Source organism: Pteropus alecto, unplaced genomic scaffold (assembly GCF_000325575.1).
Source record: "Pteropus alecto unplaced genomic scaffold, ASM32557v1 scaffold21, whole genome shotgun sequence".
NCBI lineage: Eukaryota > Metazoa > Chordata > Mammalia > Chiroptera > Pteropodidae > Pteropus > Pteropus alecto.
Window position 1 is genome coordinate 5,329,775 of NW_006436282.1, and position 25,646 is coordinate 5,355,420.

At 32.7% G+C, this 25,646-nt stretch overlaps 1 protein-coding gene across 1 annotated transcript in view; it reads left to right on the plus strand.

Annotated features, from left to right (window-relative positions):
* GLCCI1 (glucocorticoid induced 1) overlaps positions 1-25,646 on the plus strand; it is a 91,213-nt gene that overhangs the window by 11,625 nt on the left and 53,942 nt on the right. The window contains exon 2 of the mRNA XM_015589444.1: positions 18,811-18,962. Within this exon, the coding sequence (XP_015444930.1) occupies positions 18,942-18,962 (21 nt within the window). The 5' untranslated portion in view covers positions 18,811-18,941. The remainder of the gene's footprint in view (positions 1-18,810; positions 18,963-25,646) is intronic.

The following is a 25,646-nucleotide window of genomic DNA, read 5'->3' on the forward strand; positions in this document are numbered from 1 at the left end:
GTGTTCCCATAGTTAATATAGCAATTCTAGAGGCTTTAATAGTTTAGCTATGCTTTTTCATCTTAACTCATTTTAATGTTTCTGTATTGTATTTAAGATAATTTTGGTGGATGGGTATACTTCAAGTAGCACCTTGTCATTTTTAGCATTCCACCATCCAGCATGGTGATTGGTGCTGAGAAAAGACCCTGCAGAGAATATTTGTTAAATCCTAACATAGAATTTATATAGAGATTTCTGTTGTAGCTATTTATGTATCTGGGTTCAAATCACTGAAAGTGATGATTTTGGCATGCAGTCATATAAATATCTGACAAAAGTGAAAATTAATAAATTATACTTGTGTTGCCTGTTTTTTCAAATCCCTAATGGTATAGGTAACTGATGACTTATTTTTATTTAGGGCCTGTCATTTACTAGTTATGTGTAAGCTTGGAAAAGTACTGATTTAGATCTTCACACAAAGTAGGAGCTAGGTGTTCTACCTGGTAGAAATAGGCGGGACAAAAACGGGTGATGTCAGAACAGTCATATTTTGAAAGATGGAAAATGCACTTCTACAGAGTGAGTTTCTAAGTTGCATTAGAGTTCTGCTAACTGAATTTGGTCTAGTGAGGCTCCATGGAATCGGCTTCTAAAGCTGTTAGAAGAAACTTAAACCATTATGCTCAAAATTTGGTGGACTTTTTCAATTAAAAATTTGAATGCTTTTGTAGGATGTTGTAAAGATCATGATTATTCTAAGTGCCAAGAAAGGAGAATGTAAATTACATAATAATTTGTGCTTCATTATAATGTAAAAAATTTAAACCGTAGAGCAGAGTTTGGAGTAGTTATTTGCTTTAGAGAATGTATAACTTATGTGCAAGTAAAATTATTCAATTTACCAAAGTGTTATTTACACAAACTTTTTAGGAAGTCAGTTACACAAGGCTGAGGTTCATCTGAGGTTGTAAAAACACATTACTGAATAGTGTAATTTATTATTGCTGCATAAAATGTTTTACTGACATTTAGCAGAATTAACTAATGTCAAATTGTACAAATGAACATGAATAGATCTTTTCCTTTCCCTTTCTAATCTGAGTTTAAAGATTCTAAGAAATTTGGTATTGAACCAACCCCTATAAAAGAAATGACTCTTGTGTAGTAATGATTTTATTTCTCACATTTCTCTGTGGAAAGGTATACTTGTAAATTAGATAAATATTCCAACGCTTTTCTGGAATATTTTGTCCTTACATGAAGAAGTTATTACTTCAGTTATTATTTCCTAGCAAACTGTTTCTAATCAGTATCATGAGGAAGTACTTCATCCCTCATGAAAAACTTTCACAGAATCTTCTGTTGTTAACATCAGGAGGACAAAGCAATAAGTAAGGCTAATTAATTAGACTAGAAATATGATTAGTGCTATGGATTATGATTTTATTTATAATTGTATATTCCTACAAGCCAGTTTTAACTTAAAAGTTTCTGTATATGTTTAAGTACCAAGAAATTAATTGGTCAGCTAATCCTGTTTATTCCTAAAAACTAGACATTATGGGTGGATGTGTATGTATATGTGTGCACACGCACATATGCATGTAAGAGAGGCCCTTCAAGTTCACATTCCTCTCAGCAATCACCTGCTCCTGATGATTTTTCCATATAGAGTTGGGATTCATGGTCATCTTTTCATAGTTCTTTAAATAATTTTAATATGCTGAGTGGTACTGACATAAGGATTTGGTTATCTTATAAGATAAAACTGGTAAACATCTAATTAGATATAATTCTGAACATCTTTGTTGTGATTATTGGGAAATTTACTATTTATAATACAATTATGTTTTCTTCCTGGAGACATGTCTTAAATGCTGAATTCTTTGATCAAACAGTTTATTTCAGGGTTATTTGGTAAAAAATGAGTTTGTTGGTTGGGTTTGGAGAAGCAAATTAATCAGTTTAAATATAAATTTCTTTTTCTGAATCATCTAACAGTTTAGGATGACAGTCCACATGTGTGAAGTTTAATTTTCTTAAATATATAATAATTTTTTTCTGCTGGAGTTGGCTTTGTGATTATTGAGCAGGAGATTATGTTAATATTTAAATTCAAAGTTGAAAAATTGAAAAGTGTTGTTATGATTAGTGCTGTGGATTATGCATTTCTACTGACTGGAGTGGGTGTTCTCATAGGTGGTACCTATGTATGCAAATTAAAACAGACATGATCCTTACATTCTGTAAGTTTATATATCCACATATTTAAAAATATTATTATAACTTCAGGTGTTTTTCTTAGGATCTTTGCCTACTTGCTGGTTTTGTTCCCATCTGTATAAAAAGTTTTAAAGTGTATTCAGCTTTTATTTTACAGAGTAGAATATATCAATTCCCCAAGTTTAACATGAAAAAATGACGTAGTGTGTTTTTCTAAACTACGAGGTAAAAACAAATTATTTGAATTTTATCCTATATAATTCAAAATTTGGGTCATGTGTTTTAATTATTCATATGTAAGAAGATGTGTATAGAAGTATGTACTTCTATGTAGAAGTATATAGAAATATAGTTTATCAAGATAGGAGTATTGAGTGATTTAAGTTTAATGATGGAGACTTGGTACAGAAATGGAATTGAATGGTTTATTTGCTAATTGACACTATGGAGCACAGCTTTGGTTAAGACTTCAAACCCAGAGCATCATTGGGTTGGGTTCTTATTTCCTGCCAGCATAACTGACTTTTCCTCTTCCCTTGTTTCTCCCACCTGATGATTACCATATCTTGTCCCGTCTCTTCAGAATTATCTCCTGAATCTGGCGGCTTCTTTCTATCCCTTCCATGTTTTAATTATTACTTGTTGCTTGGACTGTTGGAACCACCACCTCTTAAGTGGCTTCCCCTGCCATTAGTCCCTTACCTTTAATTTAGCCATTGTATTGCTATAAGCACAAGCTTTCTTTAAAAAAAGAAAGAAAAGATTTCTGAAGTTCAGAATCCTTAGCTTGATGTAAAAGACTCATCTCAGTATCCTCCATTGTGTATACCTTGTGTTTTTTACAGACCAGCCTCACTTTTTATTGCAAATGCTGATACCCTTTTATAAGTTCATACTTCAAATACTTGTTCCTTGTCAGGGTAAAAGTAAAATAGATTAGTTTAAATTAGATTAAGTTAGATTATCCTATTTGTGGTGATAGTTTATGATAATTCAGTAAGACTCACTCTAAAATTTGACTGTCTCCAAAGCTAATTCAGATAAATGACAAAGTTAAGTCCTTCTGTAGTAGAGACTTCTATGTATTCATCAAATCCTGTTTTCTCTCCTTCTTGATCCCACATCTAGACTATATTCCCTACTTCTCCTTGCAATTAGATAAGGCTAAATGATATACAACACTTTCACCCTTGTTCAGAAGAGCACTAGTTTGATCCCCCTAACTCTTTCTCTTCTCTCATCTCCCAGCTGTATGCAGAGATTCTAGCAGAGGACTCCAACCAAGGCCCTAGGGGTATGGTGGAGTCATAAGATGAAGGAAGTCTGAATCTCACTGAATGATCATGTGGAAGGCCGCTTGTCAGCCACAAAGATACACATTGGGCTTTTATTGCAATAAGGCACTAATTTTTAAAACTTGTAGCTGCTAGCATCGTCCTCTCACTTCATCTGATCCATCACATTGGCAAGTGGGCTTCATTGTTGTCAGCACGTCCGTCAGTATGCAAGAGACATTTTTACCAAGTTTGATTGTGTGATCTTGGTGGAATATATTTATCTTTATATAATTTGCAATTTATTCCAACTAAAGATGCTATATAACTACTCTTCGATTACAATTTTAAAAGGCCATTTTCAAAAAAAGTTCAGAGCTGTTGTAAGCAATGGTAGCCTTGTGGAAATAAGTACATGGTCTCCCAGAATGTCTAGCAGGATAAGAAGTTTAGTGTATTTGTTAAATGGCCTTATCTATATAAACATGTTCTATTTCTTGCATATGTACTATATGAAGAGTTCTATGTTATATGAACCTATCCTAATTACCTGTTTATGAAATAATCTGAGCATGGAAATCATAGCCTTTATATGAATGTGGAAAATAGGATGGAAAATAGGACCCGAATTCAAGTAATTTTTGTCACTGTTTTGCACTTTATTCACAATGATTTTAGATAGGCCTCACATACAGAATATTAAAAAGAAATATGGAGTTATTCTTTTTAAGGCTCTTCCAAAAAGTACCCTTTGGTAAAGGAGATCCAGAATATATGCCAGATGATTTCTAATTATTAAATATTTATTACATAAAGACTAAAGAAAGGATAAATAAATGATATCCATAAGTTAAACAAATGTTTCTTAAGTATTTATATTAGGTATTAGAGAAACAAAAAGACAAAAGCCTTAATTTTAGGAAGGAGCCCACCCTCTGATAGATAAGTCTTAGATTATCATTTATGTACAAATGAAACAAGTAAGTGAATGATATTATGTTTTCCTTTCCTATTTCATTCTTAAGTAAAAGTAAAATATAAGTAGTTCCCCCTTATCCGTGGTTTTGCTTTCCACAGTTTCACTTATGGTTGATATGGAAAATTCCAGAAATAAGTTTTAAATTAAGTGTCGTTCTAAGTAGCATGATGAAATCTCACACTGTCCTACCCCATGCCACCCGGTATGTGAATCATCCCTTTGTCCAATGTCTCCACGCTGTACATGCTCCCCTCCCGTTAATCACTGGGTAGCCATCTTGGTTATCAGATCAACTGTTCCAGTATTACAGTGCTTGTATTCAAGTGACTCTTATTTTACTTAATAATAGCCCCCAAAGTGCAAGAGTAGAGATGCTGGCAATTTGAACAGGCCAAAGTGAAGTTGTAAAGTGCTTTTAAAAAAGTGAAAGTTCTGACTTAAAAAAGATGGAAAAAAACAATTGTATGCTGAGATAAAAGATACTGCCAGAGTGGTTGATAAGTGCTTAGTTAAGATGGAAAAGGCATTAAATTTGGGGTAGAAGACATGAACCGTAAACTTGTTTTGATTGATGGCAATGTGTTGTGCCAGAAAGTATTGAGCCTATACAAAGATATCAGTAAGATTCTCTGAAACAAGTGACACCAAGCCATTTATTCTAAGTAAGGATGATTACACAGATTCAGGAATAGATTTAGCATTTTATCATCTCATATCATCACAAGAAGGAAGGTGAATATAGTATAATAAGATATTTTGAGAGACCACATTTATGTAGCTTGTTATAGTATATTTCATAATTACTCCTATTAATAAATTATTTTTATAATTTATAAATTGCCTAATTTATAAATTAAAGTTTTTCACAGGTATGCATGTATAAGAAAAAAAACAACAGTATATTTAGGGTTTTGTACTACCTGCAGTTTCAGGCATCCACTGGAGGTCTTGAAAAATACACCCCACGGATAAGAGGGATAGGTGAAGAGAAAGAGATGGATCAATGAGGGATGTGACATCTCCATGAAAAATAACTTCTTCATTTATAACGTTTGAACATATTGTTTAGTATTTACTCTATCTCAACCCTATATAGAAAGCATTCAGAAAATTCTAATCAGAGGTGAAGAAGGAGAAAATGGAGAGAAAAGAGAGAGGAAAGTTCAGTTTATCTTTTTGTGTACTTAGCTTAGTATGGTTTTGTTTTCCTCCCACATTGAATCTTTTCAGTACATCTGGAGGCACTGTTCAGTTTTTTATTCCAAATGCCCCAACTATTCTAGGTATTGTTAATGAGTCAAGCTGTATCCAAAACTATCGTCTGATAATTGTTCACTTTTATTATATAAGGAGGAAAAATTAATTTGGATGCTAGTAACAATAAACTCTGGAACTTAGTCCATTTGTAGCTTCTGGGCAGTGCCATTTTGAAGTATGGTTCAATCAGTAATATCAAAAGACTATTTTTGACTAAGATTATAATAGCCAGTTCTGTGGCTGTCCTAGAGGAATAAGTGATGCTATTCTAAAATATTTTATGACATTTTTCTCCTACTTTTAGTCATGTCACTAGTAGTTTTATTTTTTTCTTAAGTTGATTTCAGTGTTTGGCAACATTTCCTGGCAACATTTTATGTAAAATATTTGTAGAATTGTTGAGGTAGAAGGTGTTCTGTGTATGCAAACACAGAACTGATTTTTACCATGTTCTGTTTTACTCCATGGCATCTACAAAGGTGTCATTTGTATGAGACATTTTCCTTCAGGATGTTTCCTGTGGCTTTTGGCCGTTTCCGACTTCTGTGAAGCATTTAATTTTGGATAAACTTATGCTTCACAGCTACATTTTTGATTCTTTGGTGTCAATATGAAAGTAGATGCTAGAATAAACATCTGTGCTTCTTTATTTCTGAAGCCTTCATTCTGTTGAGCCTTTTGATTCTGGACTTATTCTAGAGAAGTGTAGTTAGTTGTGTATTTTCCAGTTAACATGTTCACCATTGCTGGATTTAGGGACACTGTGGGGGAAAATACAGCTTTTAGGCTAGATTTAATTTACTAGATTCTTTTGCATTAAGCACATCAGTGGTATCAAGACATATTTCAGTATAGATTTTTGTTATTATCTGCCTGTTATCAGTAAATTAGCTTGACTGGCAGACATATCTTACTGAGGTTAAGCAGTTACTCTTTTCCTAGGCCTTTCCCCTTAATCTGTACATTTAAACATGGAATTAACTACTTACACCTATTATTATACTATTACGAGCTAATCTATAGTTATTATTACCTAAGCAAAATGTTTATAGCTTCCACTTAAGTGTTCGAATCTTACTTTTGTTTATCAGTTGTATGTTGTTAAAATATATTTGGATTTAGAATTCTACAGACTTCCAGTATAGATACAATGAGAAGAGTTATTTACTAGTCTAGGAGACTCGTGTGCTTTCTGTTCTTTATTCAAATAGAGATAAGAAAACTGATAATTTTTTTCAGATTGTTATTCAGAATCAGAGGAGCCATAGTCATCAAACAGATTTCTAAAGATTCCAGTTTACGTGGTATAATTTGATTATTCTTTTGGAGTAGTGATGAGACCTTTATTCCATAATGTTCATAGTCATCATCAATTCTTTCTTGGCCTTAAAACTTATTTTAGGACTCTTTGTTCTTTATCGATGTATCCAGTAGATGATGGGGTAATATGGAAAGGCCCTGGTTATTTTTGTCCCTTCAAAAGAGAGGCCCTTTTAGATTTAGCCCCTTGCAAGGTGAAGGTCCTCTTCAAGGCTTCTTTTCATCTCATCTTGTTGACATAACTCTCTCTTCAAGCCCTTCCGTCCATTGCCCTATCATTTGCCGTGGTAAACTCTACTTTCCCCATTAAAGGAATTCCTCTTCCTTGGTCCCTTCCTGGTTCTTGCTGCAGGCTTCCATAGAATGCACTTTGAAATTTTACTCTGTAATTGCCAGCTCTAGAGGGCGGGGATGGGCAAAAATCCTAATGATGTAATGATTATGGATGCTTCATTTCACTTAGTTTCTTTCCTAGATTAGGCAGGAGCCAAGTTCTTTACTTGGTTATCTAAAAAGAATGTATATCTCTCTAAGGCTAGCTAGCAGTAATTTTTTCAGTCAACACAATCAAAATATTGGAAGAATATTAAAAATTTAAAAATAAATATACGGATCTGCTCTAGAAGGAATTTAATAACCCACATTTGGTTATCAGATACTCTGGAAATTCAGCCTGAAATTCAGTTATGCTGAGGATATAACTATGAATTTTTTAATCTTGTCATTTTTTTCATGTAGTGATGAAACGCTCACCTAAGCATTCTGCTGCTGCTTTCTCCTTTCAAAGTTATTACCTGTATGGCTTAAAGCTCCCAACAGTCCTTATGTTAATTTCTTTGCAATCCATTAGTTGTATGAAGCTTATTCTCTGGTAGATTCTTCAGGAAAGACTCATAGGAATAATATTGCTTAAATTCTACTTTATGTAGCAAGAACTCAGATATAATTTTTATCTGTGGCTCTTATGCTTGAAGGTCACTTTACCTTTATTAACGTGAGTTTGATATAGGCTGTTCTGGATCATTTTCGCCAGATTTATGTATGCTCTCTGAATATGTAGTTTCAGGTTCTTTTATTTTAGAATTTTGTTAAATTATAGTTTTTAATATTTTTTGTTTTTTATAGCTTTGATCTTCAGGGACTCCTATTAAACATATATTGGACTGTCTTGCTTATGTTACATACTAATCATTTTATTTTGAAATCTTTTTATCTCTTCATTTTTTTAATTTTAGAATTTATCTTATGTTCAGTTTTTTGTTACTGTTAAGGCATTACCCTTTGCATTTCCTGTAATTTAGTCTTTATTCCTGAAATAAGTTTTTTAATTATTATTATTTCTGTATCTTTCCTGAGTTTGATCACCTCTCTATATCTTCCTTGCCCTCAAACATAATTCTGAGGCTTTTCATTACTTTTGTCATTTAAAAAAGACTTTTAGCCTGTTTTGATCTGTTAGGTTATAGTTTTCATTTTATATGGATGTGTCTTTCAGGTATATTTTCATTATCCATAGGGACATCATTTATTCCTTCTGCCCTTTTTTCCTTGTATAATTATGTGGAATTAATTTGCTATTCTTTTCTGTTGTTCACTTTTTAAGTGAAATGAATTTTTCTATATTTTTAGGAGAGAGGGATCATTCAGGGTGCTTTTGCTGGCTTTAGAGCTCTAGCCCTCCTATATCCTCCTATTTTTTTTGTAAAATGACTTAAAAAAATCTTTTGCTGCTATGATCAGCCTCCTTGATCTTCATCTATAAAACAGCTTTCTTCCTTTTCTTTTTCTTTTTCTTTTTTTCTTTCCTTGTCCTTGTTCTGTTCAGTTTGGATTCTGCTCCCAGTAATTTCTCTTCTGTGTTGGACTCTGTATTGGAAGCAGCTTTTGTTAGGTTTGAGACTAGCCATATTGTTACAGTACTTCAGACTTTATTCAGTTGGTGTCTTCTTGCACTCACTTGCAAGTTAGATCTTGTAGAACACCCTCAATTTGGGCCCCTTCACATTTACCCATTAGCGATTAGTGTTCTCTTTTTCTTGGGACCATCAGAAGCCCAGGGGCTTTCCTTCTGCATCTTAATAATTTTTGGTGCTTTGTCCCTACCCACTTATATTTGGAGTTTTTGTAGGTCTACTTTGTGAACATTGTTACGTTGTAGATATTGTCCTTAAGTCTTTGGTTTGGCTCTCCTCATTGCTCTGTTTGTTATTATGGGGAGATTTAAGATCTTTTCTGCTACTATCTTTCCTTCTTTTGGAATATTTTGACAAAACTTTTATATAAGGAACTATCTTGAATATTAATTTATTACTCTACTTAATAGACAATGCTACATATATTAGAAACCTGCCATTCATTGAAAATAAAAACTAAGAGGTTAGTATTATGAAGTGAAACTATTACCTGGACAAATATAGAGGGTGTTTGTGTGTGTGTGTGTGTGTGTGTGTGTGTGTGTGTGTGTGAGAGAATTTCTGTATGTATGGACATATATCCCAAATAAAAGCCACTGAAAAATTTTAGTATTACCCTCTACTAGAAGAATGATTTTTTTTTTCCTATTTTTAACTTTCTTTTTCCTCAATGAAAGGTAAACTTTGAGGGAAAATACCTTTGTTATACATTACAATTTTGGGAAAATTATTGTCTAATTTAAAAATCAAGGAGTTTCAAGTAATATAGTCAGAATATAGTAATAACTAGGTATGGTGTCAGATGGGTACTAGATTTATTGGGGTGATCACTTTGTAAGTTATATTAATGTATTACACCTGAAACTAATATAATATTGTATGTCAACTGTAATTGAAAAATAAAAAATTTACTTAAAAAAAAACAAGGAGTTTCATCAATAATGTTGATTGTCATACTATGGTCAAGATTCTGCCTATTAAGTAGCCTTTTTTATAGCCTTTTTTGTTTTTCTTTTAAATTGGGATATAATAGTGAATCTATCTCATTTGATTAAAAATTGTGGTCAAGATTCTGCCTATTCAGTAGCATTTTTTATAGCCTTTTTTGTTTTTCTTTTTAAATTGGGATATAATAGTGAATCTGTCTCATTTGATTAAAAATTTTCCAAGCTCTACCAATTCTTTAAATGGAAATTAAGTGCTTTTAAACAGAATTTTGTGAAATTTTCAGCCTTATGATTAAAGAATATTAATTTCCTTTCACTTACAATATTACCTTCCTCTTTTGGTCATGTTATTTAGGTTGTTTTAAAGTTGCTAATACTTGTGATTATTTCTGTAACATTGAGCCCATTAGTTCAAATGGATTTTAAATGTTTGGAATCTCTATTAATTGAATTCATTGGAAGTTCATAAAACTTATGAAATCTTTTTCTACTAATTATGATTTTTCCAGGGTTCCTTAAAGGACTACCATTTTACCACCAGAAAAAAATAACTTGAAAATCTTCGGTATATCATCTGCTACACACACACACACACACACACACACACACACACACACACACACGTGCACACACACACTTTTTTTTGTAGATGTATTCTAAATGTCAGAGCTGCATCTTAATTTGTTGTGTATTCTTACAGTGCTTGTCACCAGGCTTCATGGACATCATAGTGAAGTTTTCTTTACAACCTTGATACAAAGACATACTATCTTGGATTTTATTTGAAAATAGGCTGAAGGCCTTTCTCCAAATGTCTTATTTCAACTTGTGTCATTTGACACCAGCTTAATTGAATGAGCCGTAACCAACAGAATCATTCCTAAATGTCTGCTTGACTACATTTTTTTTATTGTTTTTCTTAACAGACCTGAGGTTATAGGCGATGTCAGGCCTCATTTGGTCAGAAACATGTTTGTTTCTCTTGTCAGCTTCTTGATTGGTTCCTTTCCAGATTTCTGTAGGGCAGCCATATGGTCATTTCTGCATGTTTTCTAGATTGCTTCTGTGGCAGGATTCCAGGTCTGGTTGATTAGTGTTGCAGAATCTACTCACACTGAGATGGCTTCAGTGTTTGCCCTTCAGTTTTATTTCAGATATGTAGTCACATCTAGTGTCCTTTCTGCCTCTTATCTGAAGTTTCTTTGATTTTGATGATTTCATTTTATGTGGCCCATGTATTTTGGCTAAATTTTCATCTTATATGTCAAGGAAAAAAGATCCATAAAAGCTAATGGTGAAATGCCTAGACTGTGCTAATTCTGGAAAGCTGAATCTAGTAACACTACTGGATGATCAACATTAATGTACATTAGACTGGCTACAGAGGTGTACCAGTTTCCTTTCGGCATTTTTTTATCCTTAGTTGTATAGTTCTTAATTTTTTTTTTTTGAAATTTATTTTGAAAATCATTCTCTGTAACTGTGAGGCAAGGAGAAAATTTTCATATGTTGGTAATGTTGTTAAAGCTGAAATTATTCGTGACACTATTAAAGAATGGTAAGGCAGACTTTATTCAGAGGGACGGTCATGATAGATTGGACACCATAGCAGGGAGGTTTTGCGGTAGGGGAGAAAGATTGGGCTCAAACTCTGAATACAACATGGGAAAATGGGAATTTATAGACAAGGAGCAGAGTGTTGGGAGTCAGTGGGTGGAAAATTACTAAGAGGAAAGAAACATCTGGATAAGCGGGAGATTTTGGCTAAACAGACCTAACAGGCTTGTTGCTAACGGCAGGCCAGGGTGATCAGACATCTCATGGGGCATGATGGAGGATGAGGAACCTAATCAGATATCGAGGGTGATCAGATATTGAGAGTAGGGGATTCTGGTTAAGCTTCGTCTGATTTTTGCTAAAATTGGACGGTGCAGAGACGAACACAGAAACTCACAAGTTAGGGCCTGGTAGAGAAGAGTTCACAGGAGCCTGACTGAGGTTTGGTCAAGGAGAGACTTTTTGTCAGTAGACTTTTTGAGGAAGTAGCTCTCATTACAGAAGTATTGAAGCAAATCTATTAACAAAATAGAACTTTAATAAATTTATGCTTAACCTCAGTGAACCAACAGCAGGAAAATTCCCTACCTGCATTTCTTTATGGCTATTCTCGATCTCCACTAGATTAATAACTATCATTTCAGGATATTTGAAATTGAAGAAAAGCAACTTAATGTCTTATAGTCAATCTCCTCTGCTCAATGCATTTGTTATTTTTATTTCAATGATGAGGATTGAAATTATAATTAATGAGAAGTTAGAGTTCATGAGAAACTCATTGATTTTCTGTTAAACATAAGGTTGTTAAATAAACTAGCTATAATATTGTGTTCAGACTCACGCTTAAATTCTTTAACCAAATTAATTATTAAAATCTAAATTTCACTTTGCTTATGTATTTTGCTTTGGCACTTATATTTTATAAAGGAACCTACTTAATATATTTTTCAGACATTTTTTAGGAAGTAAATTTTATTGTAGTTAGCTTTTATTTGTGTGCAAAATACCCTGTTTGGGTGAGAGAGTCTCTTTCTAAAAGAAGAAGTATGAACTTTGTTATCTCATCTTTCCAGTGTTCCTAAGCATTCTGCCTAAAGTGTTCTGTATTTAGGTTTAAAGGTTCTTATTGTCCTGGCTGGCATTCAGTTTAGAAAGTGACCTTTTGAAGGAGATGACTAATATTTAAATTTATTAGATTTTAGAAGTTTAGCTGCCACCTTCAGATTTCAAAGAATTGGTTGACTTTTGCAGCAAGTTATTTTCTTGGATATTCGGTCAAACTTTCAGTGCCTGTAAATGGAGTAGGTTATTGTCAAAAAAGGATCAGTTCCAGTCCTTCAGACACTGGTTCTTAAGCTTTTAGTAGCGTTAGAGTTACCTGAGATGCTTATTAAAAATTCAGTTTTCTTGGTCCTACTACCAGAGAGTCTCACATTGTTCATGAGAAATTGAGCACAGAAATGAACATATTGGACAAATGTCTCACACTTCGAGAAACATTGCATTTGGACTTCAGAGGTTCCCAAATCTAATAATGCATCCGAATCAATATGGTTTGGTTTAAAAAATATCTTGATAACTGGTTCTGTCCTGTAACTACTTAATTGGAATCTCTGAGAGTGTGGCCCATTAACTTGCATTTTTAACAAGGTGCTTGGTGATCCTTATACAGAAAACCGCATCCCAGAATCTCATCCTTGAGATCTGTTGCTTAGCCCACCTGTGAGTTGCCTGAGGGCTTGTGCCTTTATGTTCTAGGATCTTCCCGAGATCTCATTTCTTGGTGAAATACTAGAAAGCTGTTTCTGCTACTTCTCAGACATGCCCAGGTGTTGACATTGTAGATTCTTTTAATCAATACTAAGTTATTTAAGGCATACCCATATTATGGGACTTAATGGCTGTTGTAATTTTTGGACATTAACAAAGTTAGATGATAAACATGACTTTGCTATGCGGTTAAAGGATAAAAAGAGTTTATACACTTTACGAGCTTAAATTCAAGACAAAATGTCATATATGTGTGTTCTGATACTGTTAGCTAGCATTGTTAATGTGATATTTTTAATCTAAAAACTAGTTATTCAGTATGAGTTCTGTGTAGTGAAGAACTGGAATAATTGGTATTAGTACTTAGTTATCTGAATTATTTTGCTGAATTGTATGGTTTGAGGATTCTTTACAGTCATTATCAATGGTGGATTTTTGAAGAAAGTAAACAGCATTTTATTTTTATTGTGTGTTATAGTGGCTGAGTATCATGGAGTTAGAGTCCTCCATATTCGAAGGAGTAATAGCTCTTTTTCAAAAGTTTTATAAATTGTTATTTAAATGTTTAAGTTTAGATGTGCCTTGCTTATGTAATTAATCAATGTTAATAGAACACTTTGTCTAGTAATCATTGAGAGCTAAACACAGAGAACTGAAATTTTTTATTTGCTTATGAAGATTAATTAGCTTATTTCATTCTTACAAATTTAGGATGAAATGATTGGAGTGTGTTAAAGTCCAAGAAAGGAATGAGCACTTTTTTTTTTAATTATGTGTTTTGGTTTATTCTGTATGTGGCTATATTATGGCACTCAAAAATATTGCATCCGCTTTACCAGTTGGTAAGGTTAGTTTGGAAAGTATGGTGGCTCGCTTCATATTACTCTGTAGCCGAAGTTCTTAAAGTTTCCAGCATTCAATAACTTTTTTTAATTAAAGAACTTCCATTTAACTTTGTTAATTTTCCACTGCAGTTTAGCTTAAGACATCAGATTTCCAAACTCACTAGTGAATCTTCAGTCATTGCCACTAAAGGAAAATTGCTGTTGGGAACAAATTAATTTAACTTCATATTACATTGCTCTGGCAGTTAGATATTAAGCATTTTTTGCCTATTTAGAACAATGCGTGGTTTGATACTCAAATTCAGAGTTATATAATATAGCTTCTTATTTTTAAACCTATTTTACTATTATTACTTTAAAGTTGAATTTCCAATTGGCTGCTAAAGAGCAAGAATTATTTTGTATAGTCCTCAGTAGGCACCCCAGAGGATCCCAGGCCTACCAACTACCAACTGCTGCTGCCATGTGGCTTTCTATAGGGGCGGTGGGGAGGGGGCGGGTAAGGGAAAGTACAAGCTATAGATGAATGTAATGAGGAAGCCTTTTGACATACTGCTTCTATGAACAGTCATTTTCTGGTCCAAATAATGATATAATACTAGAAATACATATGGTTTCTTTTTAACTGTCATATTTTATTGTTGAATTTAGTTATTCTTTATTTTGCCCACAAATATTTAATTAAGAGATGTTAGCAATAGGACTGTAAAGTGGTGTGGCAAGACTCTTACTCCTCCTTGAGAGCTTCCCTTGGTGTAGAGAACATCATTCTTGCTATCTGCTGCCTAATTTATTTTTGCCTTGTTTGCTTTCCTGTCCTTCATTGATGTCCATGTGCCATCCATATACTGCTTTATATGATAATTATACATATCATATCTCCCCCAACCAGAGTGTAAACTCAATGAGGAGAGTCAGAAACTTTTAGTATTTATTGTATTGATTTTCTTTCATACTTTATATAATTGAATATTTATTTTGGCAATTTAAGCTCTTTTAAGTTAATTCAAAGATAGTTTCTACTAATATATGTTTCTAGTTGATAAGATGTCCTCTTATTTGGTCTACTTGAATTGAGGTCATTTTTTTAATAATAGTAGAGAAATATTGTGATCGCTCAATTCAAAACTAAATACATATTCTAATTACAACTGTAATTATGAAATAAGAAAATTTATTGTGTTAAGTATATAAATAATGTAAAATCAGTTGATTTTCCTTATTGCATTATGTTACAGAACTAATTGGTAGGAGATAATACCACAAATTAAATAAAAATTGGGGAGAAGCAAGGCTTAGATGTCTATTTCATCTTGTTGAAATAGAATTGCACTGTTTATGATGAATCTTTTGATAAATCTAAGGCCCTAGTGTTTTTTTATAAGTGGGGTTATTGTGGCTGATCACATCTTGGAAGAGTATTATCCTAGCCAATATTTAAACTTAATCTGAATTTTTATTCTTTAAATAATTTATATAGAAATTACTAATAACTCTATATCTTCAAAATTTTCCTAGTTTGAGGAATATATGTTTGAAATATAACCTTTCAAATATTTTGCCTCATATTCTTTAATTCTTTTTAAGTCAAGCCTTTTTTTTTTTTTGTGGTATTGATAATGTGTGGTTCTACACATGCTTAACACACATAAGCAGTAGGATTATATCTTAGAATAAGACCAAGCTAACTGGCCAATCTGTAGATTGAATTTAGCACCCAATTTCAGGTCCCTTATCCCAGTGGTTTTCACATTGAAGTGAGTAAGGCCACCCATTGAGAAATAGGAAGAAAACATAATGACTTCTAATTTTTTTCATACATATATTTTTTTATTTTATATTTCATACATGTAAATTTCTATTTTTGTCTGTTTTATAATATTTGTAACATTAACGATACAGTACATATCTAATTTATAAATAAATAACTACATATATTGCTGCATGCTTATGTATTTAACAATAGGAGTACTTAGTCAAAATAACTTGAAGACCGTAGTCCTGACAGAGTAGTTAGTCATAGAGAGTAGACACTATATGGAGAACAAGTGATCGCTTGAAAAAGGTAAGCAAAGATCCAGTGATTAAAAATATAATAAAAGTTAGTAAATTAGAAAATTATACAGATCAAGGGGCTCATTTGTAGATTTTTCATATACTGAACTCATTAGAAAACATAAAAATGGTACATATTGCTTACTTACCAAGTTAGAAGGCATTTTAATAATTATAAGTAGACCACATACAACTTCTTAAATAGTTTGAAGTAGTTTTAAGTTTTTAGAAATAAATTTTTCATATATAATAATGGCTTTTCATTTTCTGGTTATAACTGACTTTTATATAGGCCTTTTTTTTTTTTTAGTGGTGAACTTCTATAAACATGTCTTTTTAAAGGGATAATCTGTTTGTTTCTTTTATTTCTTCCTGGAAGAGAGAATGTAAAGTAACTTTTTAAATTTTAAACAAAGAGTTATAAGTCAGATATTGAGAGACATGTTAATTTTCTGTTTCATAAAGTTGCTAAAATTTGTGGGTTTTGCTTTTACAGCCAGAAAAAATATTTAAGAGAATTAATAGAATTAACTCTAGTAATAGAACTAAAAAAACAGTCTATAATTACCTATGATGGGCGGAGGAAGTAAGGAGATAGAAGAAGAAACAAAACATTAAAACAGAAAACAAGTAGCAAGGAAGTATTACAAAATAGGAAGAAAAAGTTACATGAAATGTTAGATTGGTTACAACAATAAATATAAGTGGGATAAACTTACCTTTTACAAGCAGGATTACTACAAAGTTTTTTCAAGAAGTCCAATTATGTACTGTATACAAAAGACATAAAATGATGCAAAGAAATTGAAACTGAAAGGATAGACATACCAGGCAAATTATACTAGGAAGAGGCAGAAGGGAGTCATAATATTCAATTTGACAGACTTTAAAAGTCAAAAGTAATAAGTGGAATAGATTATAATGGTGAAACATAAGCCATAATGATGATTTCTTGGGTTAATATGTGCCAAATTATACAGAACTAAAATATAATGATAAAAATTGCAAGCAATAAAGAGAATTGTTAGATCTCAATAGGAGTTTAGAAATTTTAAGAGTATTCTAAATCTGTGACAAATCAAGTTGATAATTATATTACTCCTATATTCTGTATTTTTTATTTTAGTTGATGTACAAGAGAAAGAACTATTTGTTCTGGAAAACAAAATATATATTCTCCATAATTCATAAAATGCTTATAAAATTTTTCCATGTTTTTGGTCACAAAATTGCAGGTAATTCCAAAGAGTAGAAATAGGTCATCCTAGATTCTTTGCCTATGATGAAATAAAATTAGATCTAAGTAATAAAGATAGGAAATTTGGTAATTTTCAGATTTTTTTCTAACACTCGAGTCAAAGAAGTCAAAACTACAGTTGTAAGATCTATTAAAAACATGATAACATCAGAGTATACTGCATTTTCTTTTGTGATTAAAAAGACTATTTTGGTTTAGGAAGATAAAGGACAGCATTCAAGAACAAATAAATATTTCTTGACCTTTAATGTGCATGCAAGGCATTTTGTTTGATGTGAGATATAACTGAATAAAACTAAGTTTCGGAGTTTGTAATCCACTGGATTTTATTATAGAATGCACATTAGTAGTAAATTATTGGGGATTTGTATATGAAAAATTATATAGTTAAGTATGATCATTTTAATTTTCAACAGAGGTACCTGTGGTACCCATATGGAGAGCAGTAGATTGTTACATTAGATTGTTACATTAGCAGTAGATTGTACAGACTAGAGATCTTGGTTCTTTTTTGCCTCTGTCACTTGTTAGCAGTTCTGTTCTATTGGATAATTCAGTTTTATCCCTCTGGGCTTCAAATTCTTCACTCATAAATGAGGAAATTGAATTAAAATATGTTTCTTTATATACATTGTTTTATGTAACAACTGTAAATAAATTCATTAAATAAATATTAAGCATCAATTCCTTTTCAGTTTGTAAAGACTGAACTTTTATGCTCTGGTTGGGTGAGAGATAAATTTAGGGTTCCATATAAACAGAGGAAGGCACGTTTATCTTAAAAAAATAAGTTTGTTGGATGATCAGGGAAGGAGAGAGTTCTAGGCCCAGGAAATAATACAGTTTATAGAGCCAGAGAAGGGAGTTTTACCTTTGGGAAACTGCAATTAGTTTGTGTGGCACTTAGCCTGCATTTCTAGAGGAGTAGCAAGACATTAAGCATTGTATGTGGAAGACAAATTGTGAAAAATATAAGCTTTAAGTTAAAGACAGTGAAAAACCATGGAAATGTTTTTTAGTGGGAGTGAGAGGTGGCACTGTAAGGTTTAGTTGAGATGGACATAGCGATAGCAGTTAGGAGTAGCAGTTCAGGTGAGACATGATAGAGTCTTATAAAGTAATAGCAGTGGAGGTGATACATAGATTTTATAATAGGTCTTTAAAATGGATGGGCTTTATAGGGTCTGTGGCAATAGGGTCTGTGACAGCCCTGGAAATGTATACAAGATTTAATATGTGAATATATTTCCCTTTGGAGAGGATCTGTAAATTTCATCAGACCATATAAGAGGGGTGTTAGCGTAAACATAAAAAAAGTAGGGAAAATTGATGTAGGGTGACATTACACAAACTTTAAAGTTTAAATACTTTTAAATTGTACTTTATTGGTTAGCGACTGACCTAATTTTTTTTTTCACTTTTTATAGTGGACAGGTCAAAACCTCAGCAAGTTCGATCCTCTAATACAATAAGGCGAACCTCTTCCTTGGATACGATAACGGGACCTTATCTCACAGGACAGTGGCCACGGGATCCTCATCTTCATTACCCTTCATGCATGAAAGATAAAGCTACTCAGGTAAAATAAGCAAACTAAAATCAGTTTTATTACCCTGCAGCTCTATTTTGATCACAGTAACAAAAATGTAATCAGAAATCCCCAAATTTGAAATGCAATATATTCAACCAAAGAGGAAAGCCATTTCTTTTAATAAACTTTCATTGTTCTTTATCATCTGGGTTTTTTAAGTTAACTTATTTAGTATTTAATAGAGAGCATAGCAGTCTGTTTTTGAGACTTATGTTACAGTTTTAAGAATTGCTTTTCAAGAGAAATCAATGTAATGACTACTAACTATATTAGAAAATATAAATAATTTTTGAAGGAAAGTTTTCACAGTCTTGGAAATAATTTATAAGTATTAACAGGTGGCTAAGGAAATTTACATTAAGATTTTTTTTCTTGTTTTAAAAAATGGAGCATTTAAATGTGAGGGAATTCAAAGGAATGAGAACATTTTGGCCTTTGTAGGTTAGGAAAATAGAAAGATTAGAGTTTCATGTCTGAAGGATAAGGGAAAAAAAAAGGAAAGAAATTTTTGGACATGAGCTAAGAGAATCTTCTTAATATTTCCAATTTTCTCAGACAAGCCTGAAACCATGAAACTAGCTTCTTTATCATCCATTGTATCACATCTCCCTTTGTAATATTTTATGCCCTCCCTCCCCAGTCTTTTGCTTTCATTCTTCAATTTTGGAGGAAAAGGATCAGTTTGATATGGTAGGTAGTGGGATTCTCAAGTAGAAATAACTAGCAAAATTTAGAGATGTGGGCCTGGACCCTTAGAAATGGATGCAGATAACTCAAAACCATCTTTCTGGAGGAATCGAGTTCACAGGTGTCATAATGTGTAGGTGTAGAGTGTAAAGAAAGAAGGTCAAGGGACCGAGGACTTAGTTTTTGGAAATGTACACAAGGAAATGAGAGAAAACTAATGTATTCAGTTAGAAGCAATAAGATGAGGAGGCGGTGAACATTTACTATGTACCATGTGCTGTGTCTTATATCCTGTTTTTCATTTAGTTCTCACAAGAACATTGTAAGATTACACAGATGGGAAAGCAGGAACTAGGGAAGTTAAGTGACTGACTCAGGATCATAAAGCCTAGAAAATGTTGGAGTCAGGTTTCTAATACAGGTTCATTTGTCAACCAATCTGAGCTTGTTTCATGATAAATGGAATAATGTGTGCGCATGCATGTATCACCTAGCAGAGTAACTGGCACTGTACTTAAAAATGTTATTCTCTTTAGATTTTAAAAAAGAAAACCTACCTTTTATTAAATATGCTTTAAGCTTACAGCAGCCAGAAACTATCTTATCCTTCACAAAAACCCTGAGAAAGACAGGAGCCAAGAGAGAGTGCAAAAAAAGCTAAGAAGGGAACAGAAGTAGTCTAGCCTGAGAAGCTAAAGGGAACGCTGTTCTCAGAAAGGAAAAATTGTTAACAGTATTATGTGCTAAAGAGAGGTTATGGAGAATGAGTACTGGATTTAGGAAATAGGGGCACATTATCTTGGAAAGTATGGTATCGATGCTATGGTAGAGGAGGAAACACAGATATTTGGTAAAGAAGAGTGATATGGAGATAGACAAGGACGCTGAGTGGGTTTAAACATGTATGTTTCTTTATCTGTAGAGGAGTTAATGTAGCCTAACTCATGATGTTATACGACTCAATATGATAATATTTTGAAAATGAATATGGAAGTACACATGTAAGGTTATTAGTAGATATAGACAGGCCCATTTGTAGCATATGCAGGGTCTGGAGCAAATATAAATGAAGACCCACATACCATATATGTATAACAATTACATAAAATATATAAATGAAGACCCACATACCATATATGTATAAGACCCACATACCATATATGTACTTTATTGGTTAGTGACTGACCTAATTTTTTTTTTCACTTTTTATAGTGGACAGGTCAAAACCCTTTTTATAGTGGACAGGTCAATATGTATAACAATTACATAAAATATATTTTATACTTCTAATTTGACAAATTTTCATATGAATCTTGAAATTCAGGTTCGAGCTAAGAATTTCTGCCTGAATTCCTCAGACTTACATGTCAGAATGTGTCTGCGTGGGCTGAGCCCACCCCACCTTCTGAGCCTAAATGCATATATCTTCCTACCCTGCGCACCATTCTCTACCCTGAGAGGTGGCTTTATACGTTTGAACCCCCAGTCCTCTCATTCATGCACCAACCATACGTGCTCAGGAAGTGAGACCCAGGGAGTAGGTCTTTGCAGACTTGGAAGCAGGCTCGCTGCTGTTTGGAGAAGGAACTCCTGAGTCTGGATTACCCAGAGCATGCTCTGTGGCAGAGACGTCGTTTCATGATGTGCATGTCTCTTAGGCCCCAAGGTCTCTTCACCCTGTGGGAAGGGGTATGGCTAGAAGAGGGCTAGCGCTGTTCCCTCTGAAGCTTGAAGTCTAGGGCTTCTCTTGCCTGCGTCTGCATGTAAATCATTTGAGAAACCTGACATTGAAAGAAAGGCAAAATATAAGCCTCATTTTACAGATAAGATACTGAGCCTTGGAGAAGTTAAGTAATTCGTACATGGATATGTAGCTAATAAATATGAAGAGCTTTGAGCCCAGATTTGGTGAATTACAAAGCTTTTTTCTTCTCTCCAGTTCCCCACTGCCTATCATAGTAACCACTAAAGCATATAGCATTTAACCTAGTGCTTACCTCAAAAGCATAAGAAATGGTTTTGCCCCCAAGTATTTATTATTTTAATTGAGGGTACAAGAGATGAACATATGAGATGGTTTTTATTGTCATATTTGTTTCTCCTGAGTTTATTCTTAAACTCTCAGGGATGGAAGTAGAAGTTTCTATTTACTTAGCAGGAGTTAGTGGTGGGAAGGTAGTACAGTAACTTCCTATAGATATTAAATACCTAGGCTCTCTGGTTTTGGTGGAGGACATCACTAGTATTTTCTTCCTATCATTTTTCCATATCTTAACTACCTTAATTATTGAAGGTTAGCAATACAATTCCTAATGTTTAATATGTTTACACTTTGGGACTTTTAAAAAGAAGTAGCATAATGTTGTGAAAAAGACTGGACTTTAGAAACAGATCTTATGTTCAAATCAAGGCCCCTAGTGTGAGGGTACTTTCTGGGATGGTGGAAATGTTGTATATCTTAGAGGTTTTGGTTACATGGGTGAATGCATTTATCACAAGTTATCTAAGTATACACTTTTATATTTTACTATATAATTTAACTTTAAAAATATAGAACATAAATAAATATTGAACTCCAATAAGATGTTTGGGGGTAGAGTATATTGCTTTCTGCAAGTAATTTTGAAAGGAATCAAAAATAAGCTCAATTGATGGATTGATAGATGGATAGATATGTGATAAAGCAAATGCAGCAAAATGGTAACTATAGAATCTAAGTTGTTGGCTTTATGAATACTCATTGCGCAGTTGTTGTTTTTTTTAACTATTCTATATGTTTGACCTTTTAAAAATAAAATGGTGGGAAAAAATCATGGCCCACTGAATTAACTGCTGTATGACCCAAACGTTAATTTCCTTTTCTATAAACTGAAGTTAATAATACCTAGTTTGGCATAAAAATGGACACATAGATCAGTGGGACAGAATAGAGAGCCCAGAAATAAACCCATGCCTCTATGGTCAATTAATTTATGACAAAGGAGCCTTTGGGAAAAGACAGTCTCTTCAATAAAAGGTGTTGGGAAAACTGGACAGCCATATGTAAAAGAATGAAACTGGACCACTGTCTTACACCATACACGAAAATCAACTCCAAATGGATTAAACCTTGAACATAAGACCTGAAACTATAAAACTCCTGGAAGAAAACATAGGCAGTAAGCTCCCTGACATTGGTCTTGGCAATTTTTTGGATTTAACACCAATAGTAAAGGCAGCAAAAACAAAAATAAACAAGTGGGCTTACATCAAACTAAAAAGCTTTGGCACAGCAAAGGAAACCATCAACAAAAATGAAAAGATAACTTACTGAATGGGAGAAAATATTTGCAAATCATGTATCTGATAAGGGATTGATATCCAAAATATCTAAAGAACTCATACAACTCAAAAGCAAAACAAACAAACAATTCAATTGAAAAATGGGTAGAAGATTTGAATAGACATTTTCCTAAGAGAACTTACAGGTAGATGACCAACAGGTACATGAAAAGGTGCTCAGCATCACTGATCATCAGTGAGATGCAACTCAAAACAACAATATTACCCGTTAGAATGGCTTTTATCAAAAAGACAAGATATAAGTGTTGGTGAAGATGTGGAGAAAAGGGAACCCTAGTGCAGTGTTGAGAATGTACATTGCTGCAGCCACTATGGAAGACAGAAAGCAACACCTCAAAAAGATATTTGTATACCTGTGTTCATAGCAGCATTATTCACAATAGCCAACAGGTAAGAATAACGTAAGTGTCCATTGATGGATGAATGGATAAAAAGGTGTTACATATATGAATATATAATATATCTCACAATGGGATATTATTCATCCATAAAAAGAATAAAATCTTGCCATTTGCGACAGCATGGGTGCACCTTGAGTGTATAATGCTGTAATTTAGTGAAATAAAAATAAAGTGAAATAATTTAGACAAAGACAAAAAAATACCATATGATCTCACTTATATGTGTAATCTCACTTATATGTGTAATCTAAAAACAAAAACAAACCAAGCTCATAGATACAGAGAACAAATTGGTGACTGCCAGAGGTGGGGGAGGTACGTGGTAGGTGAAATGGGTGAAAGGTGTCAAAAGTACAAACTTCAGTTATAAAATATGTAAGTAAAGGCTGTACAATGTAGAGCATGGTGACCATAGTTAATAATACTGTATTGCATATTTGAGAGCGCTGAATCCTAACCACTAGACCAACAGGGAACACCTATATTGCATATTTGAAAGTAACTCAGAATCTTAACGTTTTCATCACAAAAAAAAATGCCATAACTATGTATGGTAACGGATATAACTAGACATTGTGGTGATCATTTCACTGTATATAAAATATCAAATCATCTGTACACTTGAAGTTAATATAACATATGTCAATTATACCTCAATTTAAAAAAATAAAAGCTGATAGATTCACTCTAACAAACACATACTTATTTTGGTAATTGTTTTCCTTTTGTTTTTTAAATCAGGAGTGATTCTTTACATGCAAAATGTCATTTCATCATTGAAATGAATGCGTTTTTTGACTCATAACCTGTACTGTGGTGAATTTCTTTAATAAATTACTTAATATTTGGTTATGATTACATTTATGGAATAAATGCTATTTATGGAGTTCTTTTTTAATATAAAAAATAATAAAAGGAAGTGTTAATGTTTGTTTATTTGTTTTAGTATTCAGAAATGAGGTCTGAAGTTTTTTCTTTTTTATAATGTAATCCTTAGATCGGTGTTATACTTGTTTCATAAAACGATTTTGTAAGGTTTCCTTCCTTTGTGCTCTGGCATGGTGTAAATATTATCTCAATTATCTGTACTTGGGCCTGAAAGAATTTTACCTATGAAGCTAACTGGATTAGTATGTTTGAGATTGTAGCTCTTTAGTAAATCTATATTTCTTCCATGGCTCTTTGTCTCTTAGTTTCTATTTATTTAGTTCAGTTTTTTTCATTTGTTTTCCATTTCATCCAGATTTTCAAGTACATTTGCATAGTTTCACAAAACACTCTTGTATAAATGTTTTAATTTCGTGTATATCTACAATTTTTTTCTCATTTTTTGAGTGTTTAAATTTTCTCATGTTTTGACTGTTTAAATTTATTAGATTATATAGTTTTTAATTTTTTAAGGTGTCGAATTTATTTTCCTGTTGCTTTTTTTCCCCTTAGTTTGTTACCCTCTGACTTTATCATTCCCTTTCTTCTACCTTCTTATTGTTCTTTTTCTAGATTCTGGAGATGAATGCTCAAATTTTGCATTTTGTGTTATTTCTTGTTTAATAATATAAGTGTTTCATGCCAAGATATCCTCTGAGCCAGCTTTGACTAGTGTATAATGTTTTCATTATTTATATTTTTATGATATGCAATTTTAATTTTTATATGTTTAGCATGTGAGAGGTTTCTGTTTGTTTTGTTTTTAATTTCTAAGTGGTTAAAGTTTCTTTAACCTAGTAAAAGTTTAATATCTACTTTTACTGTATTATAATTTTAGTGTAGACATTTAGGTCTTTAGAAACTTCATTGAAATTTTCTTTGTTGCCTAATATACAAATTTTTTCTTAATGTTCTGTATTTGTAATGAGGTATATAGCCTTTTAGATATAGAATTCATTACATATTTACTCAACTTAATTATATTATTTAGTTTACATGTAGCCTTTTTTTAATGTCTGTTCTGTCATGAGCTGGCAGTTGAGTTAAAATTTCTGTTGATGTCTGTTTTCAGTGGTTGTTGTCTTATACATCTTGATAATATTATAGACGTTTAAAGATGTATGTCCATTATATCTTCCTTTTGGTAATGATTGTTATAAAATATTCCTTCTCTTGATTAATATCTTTTCTCTGAATTTAACCTTTTCATGATATAAATTAATACTGTAAACTCTCTTTTCATTAGTCAGGAGCTGTGGTTCTGGAATCAGACTGCTCGGTTTTGAATTTTGGCTCCAACATTTTCTAGCTTTGT